The sequence below is a fragment of the Syngnathus floridae genome, chromosome 15 (genome assembly GCF_059516105.1).
Source record: "Syngnathus floridae isolate MCC-2025c chromosome 15, RoL_Sflo_1.0, whole genome shotgun sequence".
Taxonomy (NCBI): Eukaryota; Metazoa; Chordata; class Actinopteri; order Syngnathiformes; family Syngnathidae; genus Syngnathus; species Syngnathus floridae.
This window is the reverse complement of record NC_142427.1, coordinates 9,290,468-9,302,405: the sequence shown is the minus strand read 5'-3', so window position 1 is coordinate 9,302,405 and position 11,938 is coordinate 9,290,468. Positions and strand designations below refer to the sequence as shown.

The following is an 11,938-nucleotide window of genomic DNA, read 5'->3' as shown; positions in this document are numbered from 1 at the left end:
TTTTCATTCATATTTTTTGCAACAAGCGTCTATACACACACAAAAATCATGAATAAACAGCTTAGTATAAATGTGTGGGTAGTCACTAAGTGTGCACGTGTTTGTGTAACGCCCCCCACACACGCTTTATCAATATCTTGTAGTACCCATTCCCACCGCTGTACGTTGCTGTGTACCAAAGCCCCGTCATCGACATCTTGTAGTATCCATTCCCACCGCTGCATGGCGCTATGTACCAAAGTGCAGAGGAGAAAACGACATGTGGGTTACTCTTACCAAGCCGGAAATTATCTGCCTTGTTTAGTTGCGAGTTCGTGCCTGCAAGGAGTTCGCACCAAGATGTCGGGCTCGGACGAGGACGATTCTGTCACGAAAAAGGATGCGGTCCAACGTCTGGAGAAGTTCAGGGGACACTCGGAGAGCGACAAGCACTGGGTGCACAGGAGGGAGTTCATACTACGGAATAAAAGAGAGTATAAGGGCAAGGTGCTGAGGGATCGTCTACTTTCACTTTCAATGGTGTGGGCCAACAATGTCTTCCTCGGCTGCAGGTACACAAGTCACGTTATATGACAACAACACAACGTGGTTGTGGTAACCGTTTTTAATCACGGCCGAGAGCTCGCTACTGCCCCCTCTGCCTGTGGATATAATGTTCGTGTCAGTTTTGTGACTTAGTTGAACTGCCAACTCTTAATAAATCAGGACTAACGACTACAAAAAGTTCGAAAATGTTTGATATAGGTCCGTTGGTGGCTTCCACGTTGACTATTACGAAGTCTTTGTTGCTCTACTAATAACGATGCGACATCCTCAACTCGCTACTGCCCCCTTTGGTTTGTGGAAGGAACAGCACGACACCTTGGTATAAAATAAATTATTTTTTTGCTGGCAGATATAACGCGGAGGTCCTCGACAAAGTGAAAGAAATGGCCGAGGGCATCGAGGTGGAGGACGCGCCAGTCTTCGTGACAAGAGATGATATTATGAAGCAGAAGCAGAAGCAGAAGCAGGTAAGTGCCTCGCCTGCGTATCAAAATACCTCATAAATATATAATGTAGTGTATCTGCTGACTCGAGTATTCTTCTACTGTTTACAGAACAAATGATGGATCCCTCGTTCTGAATATACAAGCTGTGCTTGTGTGACCACATTTGTCTTCTCACCAATTTTTGTATGATTTTTAAATAAATGATGAAAGATGACTTCGTTTTTTTTTTAGCTGTATTAAAATAAGACTCCCCCAACTCATTTGGGTAGAGCAAACGCACAAAGGACTAAAATCGTCTGGAAAAAAATGTGTTTTATTATGTTTTTTTTATACAGCATATTGTTATAAGTATACTTTCCTTTGACAAATGTAACGTCCCTTCTGCTCAGTTGGAACAAATCCTACATACATGATGCCACAACGCCAGTTTTTTTTTTTTTTTCCCTCTCGCAATTTCCCAGCCTTTTTCATTTGGATACAGGGAGTAAGTGACTGCTTTTTTAGGATTTCCGGCAAGTCTTTCAGTCCTTTTGCATCCGAGAAGAAAAATTCCACCCAGAATACAAACTTAACCTGACTCACCACGCTTTGTCCTTTGAAGGCGCTTCTTCTTCTACCCCGGGGCGGGAAAAACCTCCATCATCGTAAGATTCATCTTAAAATCACAGATTGTTCTTTAGAGATTCAAAAAAGAAAGATATCCAATCAAAAGGCTTTTTTGAAACAACCCATTGGTGTGCGGAATACAAAAAAATGAAAGCTTTTGGTCATAAAACTGCCATTTCCAAACAAACCAAGCAGCAGCACACTCAGCGTATCAATCAAAAAACAAAGATATATTACAAGTTCTGTTAGCAATAACTTATTTCACAACATGCATTTTAAAAAAAGGAAAAAATAAAACATGATTCCGCCTCACTCCCTTGATATAACGTCCGTAGTTTAGATTTTTTTTTTTTTTTTTGCAGGGTGGCACTTGTTGAGTTCTTGTGATATGCGCATCTCCAAACGCACGCGAATGCACACACACGCACACACACACGAGGTAAAATGAGTGTGAGTGAGAGGAAGCGGAGAGGGGGTGCTTGGTTGGGGTCTCACACGTCCACCCAGCTCTGCTCCACAATGGCCGTCACTCGTTTCTCGTACTCGCGCTTGTTCTCCTGGTAAAGCTGCGCCGCTTGGCTGTTTGCCGGGCTATTGGGGTTGGGCTCATCTAGCAAAGACTAAAAAAAATAAAAAGGGGGGGGGGGGGGCCCCGATTGACTGATTAATGCATTTATTTAAAAGCCATTAGGGCTTCCTGCGGGATAGCTACAATGTGGCAAGTGACGAAAAAGAGACATCTGAATTAGTGGTTGTGACATCATCGAGTGTATGGGTTAGGAGGACACCCACCTGGATGGATGTGAGTATGGACGACACGTCATATGTGGGGCTCCAGCGGTTTTGGAGGATGTCTAAACATATACTGCCATCTGCGTACACTGAGGGAACACGGCGACAACAGTCAAACAAAATGACCTTTTTTGCAAGATTTAAGAGCAACAAATTTATAAATACTTGTGTTGCTAATCTATTTACCATTGGGGTGAAACATTCTGGATACAAAGCGAACCGTAGGAGGCTTGTTTGGATACTCCTCTGAGAATTCAATCAGAAGCTTAAATGTTCCTGCAAAATAAAAAGACATTTTTTTAGGACAAGCATTATTGGTAGCTACATTCTGCAAAAACTAAGCCATATTTATATATAAATAACATATGTCACCATGGCCGATGAAAGACTATAAAATATAGGAACTCACCATCTTCAAATGGCGTGCCGACGGGCCTGTAAAGACAAAAGAAATCAGTCGGGAATGGGGGGGGGGGGAAGACCTCCACACTCTGCTACTTGATTTCTTTGTTGACTGCGAAAACATACGGCAACCACCACTATGACTTAACTGTTTATTATCACACATCCAGGTTGCCGGGCGGGCGGGATAACAAGAGAAAGGACGGTAGGGTGGTGCGGAACAAGCACGTGACTCACCCAAAAATAACAGCGTTCCATAGCATGATATTGTTCTCCGAAGGTGCTCCGCTCACACCGGTGGGAGGGTCCTCTTGAAGTCTGCACACGACAAACAAAAGGCATTTAAAAATGTCACACTGGGAGTCAATCAATAAAGTTATGCCACTAAAATATCTTTTTACAATACAAATATTACATTTTGTGGGGGACAAAGACAAAATCAACACCTAATGTTTGGTCGCTACGGCAACACCACAGATTAGGCCAAGTGTGGAACTAATATCAGGTCTGATCGGAGTTTACGCACCAGGTCCATCTGCGGGCGCGTGCGAGAACACCCGACGCACTGCAATTAACCCCATTAACCATAAGCTCCCCCGAGCTCTTCTCTGGCAAAGACACACACTGCTCGGATGTTCTGACAAACGTGGCTGGGTCCATAAAATGAAGTCAGTTTATCCTCTTCGAGGCGTCACACCGCGAGATGAGTGAATATTACAACTCAATAAAACGATCAAATTTAAAGGGTTTATTTTTTTTCATTGAGTTACCTCATGCAGTATGAAAGCAGCCTCTTGCTCTGCCTTACCCTTTGACATTTGGCCTGTTTTACTGCCACTTCTCCACTATCCTTCCCTCTCCTCTTCTGCTTTCAGAAGGGGGCTTAGGAGCAACGATCAAATCTGAAGCTGACTGGAATCTGTGTCAATTGACCTGGACAAGATCTGAAACGGACCACTTCTCCCGTTGCTAAGGAGGATCTGCAACAACCAACCGGGTCAGGTGTCCAACCTGGGGCGTTTCATCCCATTAAATGAACTCTTATTCAGTTCCAACTAACACAAAGATAAATAACTAATCCAGGTTTAGATCAGGGGACGTTGCTGATGTGTCTGTACCTCTGTGAAGTTCTTTGAGACTCTTTGTGATTAAGGGTCATTCTACGATTGACAGCCATTTTAAAACCACAAACCTTCACCTGTATGCCACATTTCAGCCCAAATTAACACTGGTGCAAACACAAGGGTGACATTTGGTGCATGACAACAGATTGCGCCCATACAAGATCCACTTTCAGCCATTTCAAAAGCACAAACCCCTTGGGGAATCTTTCGAAATATAAACCACGATGCTACGCAAATTAGCATGACATTTTAATGATGTGATACCGATTGCTGCTTGTGGTCGAACAGAACAAAATCTAATATTGTTAGTTTCGCGAGGAATTCACTTGGTTTCGGTTGGTCGTTCCTGTAATGTTAATCTCATCACCCAAAAACAACAGCCTGGCGAAACAGCGCTAGCCAGCGGCGTCCACAAAACAACTCGCCTCGGTTGGAATTGGGGGAATAATTTCAAGTGTCACCCCAAATACAACAACAAACGTAGTATATCACCTAAATGGACATCTGATGATCTTTAAAAAACAGCCTGCGTTCGGTCTAATCGCCGGTAGCTCGAGCTAAGCTAAGTTAGCTGGTATTAGCTTGATCGGCTAACCCCGCTAGCACGCAAAGAGAAACAAGGATGTACTGCGGTACCTTTTAAAATCCCTCATAAGGCGTCTCCTCGCCGGGGTGGACATTACTGAAATTTGAAAAAAATAAAATGTATATACAACGAAAGCAGGCGCATCAATCGATTGACGAGCGGTGTATTTCTTCCGCCGAAAGCCCCCCCCTTTTTTCTCTTCTCTTTCTCTTTCTCTCTCTGTCTCTCTCTCTTTAACTCCCCAAAACAAGCGTCTGGCAGGCTCACCCCGTGATGACGTCACTGACTGACGGAGGCCCTTCCCCTTTAATGACGCACACGTGGCCATGTAACAGCGTTCCATGAGCGCTTTAAGAGCGCACAACAATATTTGGCATGATTTATTGATAAAGTGATCAATTGTATGGTTCAGGATGGGTTTAAACCATCTCAGCCTTTTGCCTCCTTTTAAAACACGCGATTGTACTGTTCGAAAATTGGACATTTCTATTTATTTGAACTTTGATTCGTCGTTAGCATTGTTTTTAGCATTAGCATTCAATTTCTCCACAAACTCCGGAAATGCCTTCTTCATATGTTTTGGCAGTAGGCAACAGTTTGAACGGAATGGAACACTGAAGGTTCAAATGACGAGCTCCTCTCCATGTGACCCACATTCTCGTCATGCTAAACGCCTCGGCTTTCTATTGATAGCTTGAAACTCCATCGAGGAAAGATTAAGATAGATTAAACGGCAGTTATATTTGCTGGAGCTTTAACGGCGTTTTTACAGAAGCCCCGACTACCCCCGCACCCCAAATGTCACCTCTCCTCAAAAGTGGCCGTATGCACAGCTCTATCTGCTGGATCTACTTGGTTATAGCACTAAAAATCTCATAATAATGACAAACAGTCATAATAAAGTGGTATTTTCCCTTCATGTGACTGTCTCAACTTTATGAGTTTCGATTTATCGCTTAATCGAGCAAACTACGATAAAACTATATATAAAATTATAGACTGTATAAAAGTACAAAATAATACGTCTGTATTTAGGCAGTTGCAGAAAAAAAAGATATTAGCAGGCATATATATTTATCCCAATGGCCTCGCGCTGATATTCACTAATAGTAAGATGACATCATCTGCACAAGATCACAAGTTCTCGATGATGCATGATCGCTTATTGCTGACGTCACAATTTGGGAGTGCTGATGCGTCAAGTTAAACTCGATGTAAACTAGTTAGTGGCACTATTTAGTCATGTTTTTGTCAATTCTTTATCAATTAAACCACAACAAAAGTTTATTGTAATTCGGTTGATGTTGTGGTATTGTAATAAGCATTAAAATGCATTAAATAAAAAGTGTTCCAATTGCTTTTATTTTGACAGGCTTTTATAATGATGCTGAAGCCCGGACGTTTACGAGATATTAGCAGGCAGGGTGGATCTCCAGCTGACGTCTCCTCCTCTCTTGCTCCTCCTCGACGCGCTTTTAATTGAACCCAGTCAGCGTCGCCTCCTGACATCGGGGAGAGGGGGGGACGACGGCGCCACCAACTGTGCCGACAAACAAGCTACTGACAGCCGCTGTCGCAGTCTGCTTAGCTGCGGGAGACAAGACGAGAACATCCGACGCTTCCCCCCCCATCAAGCCTATTTCAGCATAAACACAAAAAATGGACGAAAAGGTGTTTACGAAGGAGCTGGATCAATGGATCGAGCAGCTAAACGAATGCAAACAGCTCACGGAGGGACAAGTGAAGAATTTGTGCGAAAAGGTGAATTATTCTTCTTGACAGCCCGTCTCGAGTTAAGTCCGTCGCGCATGTCTCGCCGCCTAGCGTTCTTAAAATGGCGTCATCGGTTCGTATTTCACCGGGCCTACGTGCCTCTCTGGGCGGCTTGGTGCGGCGGAAAGAGCTGTCGCATGGCCCGCGTGTTGGTGGGCGTGTGGCCCGCCGAAGTGGGAGGCACCCACTGGGTCAACAAGGGACTTTAAACCCTCTTATGTCCGCCAGATGTGACGCGTTTATGGTTCCTTTGGATCTTTAAACTAAAAGATACAGATTTGTTGACATTTTTTTATTCTAGGGATGTTATAATAAACATTATCTTTTCACCATCAAACCCACACACTCTCTTCTAGCCTGGTATCTTTCAAATAGATCATAAATTGAGCTGTTTATTCCAACTTTAGTTTGGATTTCTTTCAGTTCTGATCTGATTTTGCTTGGTTACTGGCCGTGTAGCAGAGTTGTTGACTCTGCAACGCGGCTTTGACCTTTTAAACACTGGCTTGTTGCTGAGGCAGGGACTTGATGTTACAGGCTTGTTGAGTCATTTACATTTGTGCTACTGAGAGCTCCCATTTTGCAGTTACCTCTGGATTTCAACATTATTTTCCCCTTGGAAAGTCAAAGGTCACCATCTTTAAACTTTTCTTCTTCCTCAATCCTCGAATCCAGTGAATGTTCACTTTGTGTTGCTAGGGCAACAGTAGGGAATGTTTATTCCATTTCGTGTAGTAAAGGTGTGCCGCATATTTTCACTTTTAGCAGCATGACACACAGTTTCTATTTATACGTGACGTTCTTGTTTACTCACTGCAGCTACCGCCGAAGACAAATAAGAGGCACGAGGGTTAATTCAGGGCCGTCACAGCTGACAAAAGCTGCTGACTGCGGCACTTTTTCCCCCTCAAGTAGAAGTTCAACCTCAAAGGGTCATTAGGGTTAAAATGGTTGCATATTTCTAAAATGACTGCCCACTGCTTCACTCGGGCGGTTATGGCGGTTATGTAGTTGCTAGCTAACAGACAACAAAATAACATCTTCCCTATTTAGGCCAAGGAGATCCTGACGAAGGAGTCCAACGTGCAGGAGGTGCGATGCCCTGTGACGGTGTGCGGCGACGTGCATGGCCAGTTCCATGACCTTATGGAGCTTTTCAAAATTGGCGGAAGATCTCCTGACACAAACTACCTGTTCATGGGCGACTACGTGGACCGGGGCTACTACTCCGTGGAGACCGTCTCTTTACTTGTAGCACTTAAGGTAGCCTTCGTACAATACTTTAGATACTTTTTTTTTTCTTAGATGCTGATGGCATGTTTGATACTTGTCTAGGTTCGTTTCCGGGAGCGCATCACCATCTTGCGCGGCAACCACGAAAGCAGACAGATCACGCAAGTGTACGGTTTCTACGACGAGTGTCTGCGCAAGTACGGCAACGCCAACGTGTGGAAGTACTTCACTGACCTGTTCGATTACCTCCCGCTCACCGCCTTGGTCGACTCTCAGGTAAGTTAGTGGGATGGATCCAAAAGTTGATGCTGGAAGAAAGAAACAGAGATGATAATTGTTTTTGTTTTTTCCCCAGATTTTTTGTCTTCACGGCGGTTTGTCTCCATCGATTGACACACTGGACCATATTAGGGCGCTAGATCGTTTACAGGAAGTGCCTCATGAGGTAAAACAATAGAATAAATAAATATTTTCTGGGGCCCTAATGACTATAGATTCGATGTCTCAGGGTCCCATGTGCGACCTGCTATGGTCAGACCCGGACGACCGCGGCGGCTGGGGCATCTCGCCGCGAGGGGCCGGCTACACCTTTGGCCAGGACATCTCGGAGACGTTCAACCACGCTAACCGCCTCACGCTTGTGTCTCGCGCCCACCAGCTGGTCATGGAGGTGAGTGTAGAAATTAGCAGCGCCGTCATTGAAGGCTAACTATAAAGTTGCAATTGCTCTCAGGGTTACAACTGGTGCCACGAGAGGAACGTGGTGACGATATTCAGCGCTCCCAATTACTGCTATCGCTGCGGCAACCAGGCAGCCATCATGGAGCTGGACGACACCCTCAAATACTCCTTGTTAGTGTCGTGAATGCAATCTGCAAAAGCCTTTTGTATAAAAAGTGATGTTATTTTTTTTTTTAATTGTTCATACCCCTCCCCACAGCTTGCAGTTTGACCCAGCGCCTCGCAGAGGGGAGCCCCACGTCACTCGCCGCACCCCAGACTACTTCTTGTAACCTGCTTTGAAAATCCACCCCTCTCGTACAGTGTTGCCATATAATGGAGGACACAGCAGCAGCACACATTGTTCCCTCACACAACAACTTATTTAAGCATTTAGCAAGAAATGCCTGTGTGTGTGTGTGCGTGAGTGCGTCTGTGGAAGGACCAAAAGATGTGCCATAAATCCTCACGTTATGTATTTCCTGTCTTGCATTAGGAAATATCTCACCCGGAAAATCGATTAATCAATCAAGTTCACTTGATGGTTAGTACTGACAATGGAGAAAAAGATAGTATATATAAACCTTAAAATATATATTAAGGAGATGGGAAGATCTGTTTGCACTTTTGTAAATCTTGAGAAATGTAACATAAAATAAAGACGAATGAAGACAATATTTACATTTTCTTTTTGTTATAAAAAACGGTCCAGAGAACAAGGTTTTGCCTGAGGTGTCTTGTCGAATGCGTGTTGAAGGTGTGTGTGTGTGTGTATAAAGATCATCAACGCACTGAACTTAACCAAAAAGTTGTGTTAACAGAGATGTGAAGAACAATAAAGGTGGCTCCTTCATGACATGAGTGCTACTTGTCATTTTTGCGGTCTTGTTTTATCTCTGAATAATTTTACACATTTGAGAAATATTGGGAGTGTTGTTGCCATAAATTGATGGCTCAGAAATATGATGCTTACCTTGCGTGGATGCAATTTGGTTCTGAAATCTTTGGAAACTTCAGCAAAAAGCGAATCCCAGTCAATCTGCTGAAAAGAATAGGTAACCAACTTAATCACGGGAAATGGTCAAATTGAATAAAATGTCTTAATGGAATATGGCTCTTGATCAATACTTTTCTAAAAGATATAGGCCTCCAGAATTTAAATATAACTTGTACAGTGAAGGGTATTTTCGTAGTTTTTATGTTGCCCATAAATGGAACCAAACTATACAACTTTGTTGCCACCCGGAATCTATTAACGAAACCCCGCGTAAACATATATATATTTTTCATTATTGCATTACGATTTCCCTTCTGCAAAGTAGCAATGAGTACACCAATTAATTCTCAAAATAAATTTTAATTCTATTTTAACATTAGTTATCATGTTTAAAAATAAATAAAAAATAAACAGCCCCGACGAGTGCTTCGTCCCTCCCCTCCAGTGTAACTGACAACGCCAGCGCCATAGCAGCACACACCAGCGTCTTCGACCCCTCAATTTTCCTGCTAAAACTGACAACAGAAGATAAAATTCCATCTGCGGGTTTGGAATAAACACATTCGTGGTATGTTTAAAGAATTATTTCGTAAGCTGGACAACGAATTGGGCTCGGATCGTTCCCTCTCTGCGGAGACGTCTTACTTAGCGTTTGCGAACAGGCCTTTTGTGACCTAGCTTAGTAATGTAGCCTAGCCCATTCAACCTGCTCTGTTTATGACAGTTACGTACCCGATTATCTGATGTGAGCAGCTTAATTGTGACAAAATTCAGATTTTTATTTTATTATGAGAGTCTAATTGAATGTGGTCAAACGGTACAAAAGCAGTTTAGCATCGCCGACGCAGCATGCTAAACGGTTGTTAGCTGCCAGGCGTTTGTCGCTGTTATTCTTCAACGAGGACGTCGTTTAATGTTAAATTTAACTCAAACTGTAGCTTTGTTTTACTTATAAACGTCAGCGAAATTGAAATTCTGCTCGCAATTTTTTTTTAGCAAAACTTACCAACTTGTCTGAAGTGATCATGTGAGCGGTTGCTTCGAGCAGGCAAACTGGAAATGCTCAGTTTTCTATTTTACTTTTATAATTAACGATGCAACAATAATATTTGAGTTTTTACGTTTGAGTTGTTTGAAAGTCTTGTGATTAAGATAAACCAAAATGCATGAAAATAGTGAATCGCAAAAATTTATTTGTTTCAGAAAATGCCCACAATAAAGTTACAGAGCTCTGATGGGGAAATCTTCGAAGTGGACGTGGAAATTGCCAAGCAATCCGTCACCATCAAAACCATGTTAGAAGGTAACGCTAAGCTATCATTGTTAACTGATCATTTAAACTTTTGAAGTGTAACGTGTTAATGGCGCTTGTGAATCGACAGATTTGGGGATGGACGACGAAGGAGACGACGACCCTGTGCCGCTCCCAAATGTCAATGCAGCCATTTTGAAGAAGGTAATGCATCCAGATCTATTTTTAGATCTACCCATTTTGTTGTTTACATTTTCATATCGCACGTGTCAGGTGATCCAGTGGTGCACCCACCACAAGGACGACCCCCCTCCCCCCGAGGACGACGAGAACAAGGAGAAAAGGACGGACGACATCCCCGTCTGGGATCAGGAGTTCCTCAAAGTGGACCAAGGGACCCTGTTCGAACTTATTCTGGTAAGGGTGTTATCGTCGTCACTCGGTCTACTCGCATATCTACAAAGTATCATAAGAGGTGCTGGCTAATAAAACTTTCCACGAAGTGAAACATGAACATGTTTACAAACATCATCGCCTTGGAATGGCCATAACTCAAATGTGGCAATTCTGTCGGACAAGTTTCAAGCTACTTGACATTGAACTTCCATACCTGTTCCTAATATTCTGCCGTCTCCCCTCCATTGGGGTCAGGCGGCCAATTACTTGGACATCAAGGGTCTGCTGGACGTGACGTGCAAGACAGTGGCCAACATGATCAAAGGCAAAACACCCGAGGAGATCCGCAAGACCTTCAACATCAAAAACGACTTCACAGAGGAGGAAGAGGCCCAGGTAAGCTACAGCTTCATTTTTGCCAATCTTTGCAGATGAAAACTTTTATGACTCGGATTTGTCACCCCCCTGCAGGTGCGCAAAGAGAACCAGTGGTGCGAAGAGAAGTAGTGGATTTGGCCGCCAACACACACCACCCCCGAATATAAATGTGTCCGCTTTATTGCTTGCACTGGTCTTGTTCATACTTTGTTAATATTGACTCTATAGCTTACTTCCATACAGTTCAGTACACCTCGCCCCCCCCAGTCCCTCTGCCTCCTCCTCCAATCTGTGTACAAAACTAGCATGACATTTTTAACACGTGTCATTATTTAAATAACCCCCCCCCACATCCCTTTCTTTCCGTGCGTTGTCGTCTCAAAAGTTTTTGGATGACTTCTCCCCTGTGTTGGTATTAATTTGTTTTTTTTTTACTAGACATTTGTTGTCTGTTAGGTTGATCGTTAAATGAGAAAGGCTCGGGAAAGGGAGATGATAGATTTTTAAGTGGGTCTCAACATGTAACACCTGTGATGGAAGGAGGGAATAAAAAGTTTCAAAAAGGAATTTGGTGGTGTTTTTCTCAGTCTTTTTTTTAATTGACAGTTGTATGAGGAGATAAAATTTTGTCCAGCTCCTTTCTTTTTAGATGTGACATTTAAAACTTGTGGGACAACAGCACTTGAG

At 43.2% G+C, this 11,938-nt stretch overlaps 4 protein-coding genes and 1 long non-coding RNA gene across 6 annotated transcripts; 3 read left to right on the top strand and 2 right to left on the bottom strand.

Annotated features, from left to right (window-relative positions):
* The first annotated feature begins 258 nt into the window (after positions 1-258).
* On the top strand, positions 259-1,206 carry xtbd1 (XRN2 binding domain containing 1). Of its 2 annotated transcripts, none has more exons than XM_088399329.1 (3): positions 259-551; positions 896-1,009; positions 1,103-1,206. In XM_088399329.1, exons 1-3 carry the CDS (start codon positions 340-342, stop codon positions 1,107-1,109), a joined length of 333 nt encoding a protein of 110 aa, XP_088255455.1. In that variant the 5' UTR covers positions 259-339; the 3' UTR covers positions 1,110-1,206. The 2 variants fall into 2 exon arrangements, with proteins under 2 accessions (XP_088255455.1, XP_088255454.1); XM_088399328.1 differs by having other exon boundaries at positions 260-551; positions 896-1,013; positions 1,101-1,206.
* Positions 1,207-1,287: 81 nt separating this feature from the next.
* ube2b (ubiquitin-conjugating enzyme E2B (RAD6 homolog)) lies at positions 1,288-4,748 on the bottom strand. Its single transcript, XM_088399313.1, has 6 exons — positions 4,553-4,748; positions 3,030-3,110; positions 2,800-2,825; positions 2,577-2,666; positions 2,391-2,479; positions 1,288-2,218 (listed from the first exon to the last, which is right to left on the bottom strand). The coding sequence occupies exons 1-6, from the start codon at positions 4,594-4,596 to the stop codon at positions 2,090-2,092; spliced, it is 459 nt and encodes a 152-aa protein (XP_088255439.1). The 5' UTR covers positions 4,597-4,748; the 3' UTR covers positions 1,288-2,089.
* A 1,153-nt stretch (positions 4,749-5,901) lies between these two features.
* Positions 5,902-9,084, top strand: ppp2cab (protein phosphatase 2 catalytic subunit alpha b). The gene is made up of 7 exons (XM_088399308.1): positions 5,902-6,263; positions 7,329-7,538; positions 7,611-7,784; positions 7,864-7,953; positions 8,017-8,178; positions 8,242-8,360; positions 8,449-9,084. The coding sequence occupies exons 1-7, from the start codon at positions 6,162-6,164 to the stop codon at positions 8,519-8,521; spliced, it is 930 nt and encodes a 309-aa protein (XP_088255434.1). The 5' UTR covers positions 5,902-6,161; the 3' UTR covers positions 8,522-9,084.
* On the bottom strand, positions 7,329-10,279 carry LOC148386460 (uncharacterized). The gene is made up of 3 exons (XR_015863218.1): positions 10,232-10,279; positions 9,202-9,270; positions 7,329-7,816 (listed from the first exon to the last, which is right to left on the bottom strand). It is a non-coding gene; the product is annotated as an uncharacterized LOC148386460 (long non-coding RNA).
* skp1 (S-phase kinase-associated protein 1) lies at positions 9,625-11,818 on the top strand. The gene is made up of 6 exons (XM_088399327.1): positions 9,625-9,793; positions 10,429-10,528; positions 10,608-10,681; positions 10,751-10,894; positions 11,129-11,269; positions 11,345-11,818. Exons 2-6 carry the CDS (start codon positions 10,432-10,434, stop codon positions 11,378-11,380), a joined length of 492 nt encoding a protein of 163 aa, XP_088255453.1. The 5' UTR covers positions 9,625-9,793; positions 10,429-10,431; the 3' UTR covers positions 11,381-11,818.
* Positions 11,819-11,938: the final 120 nt, after the last annotated feature.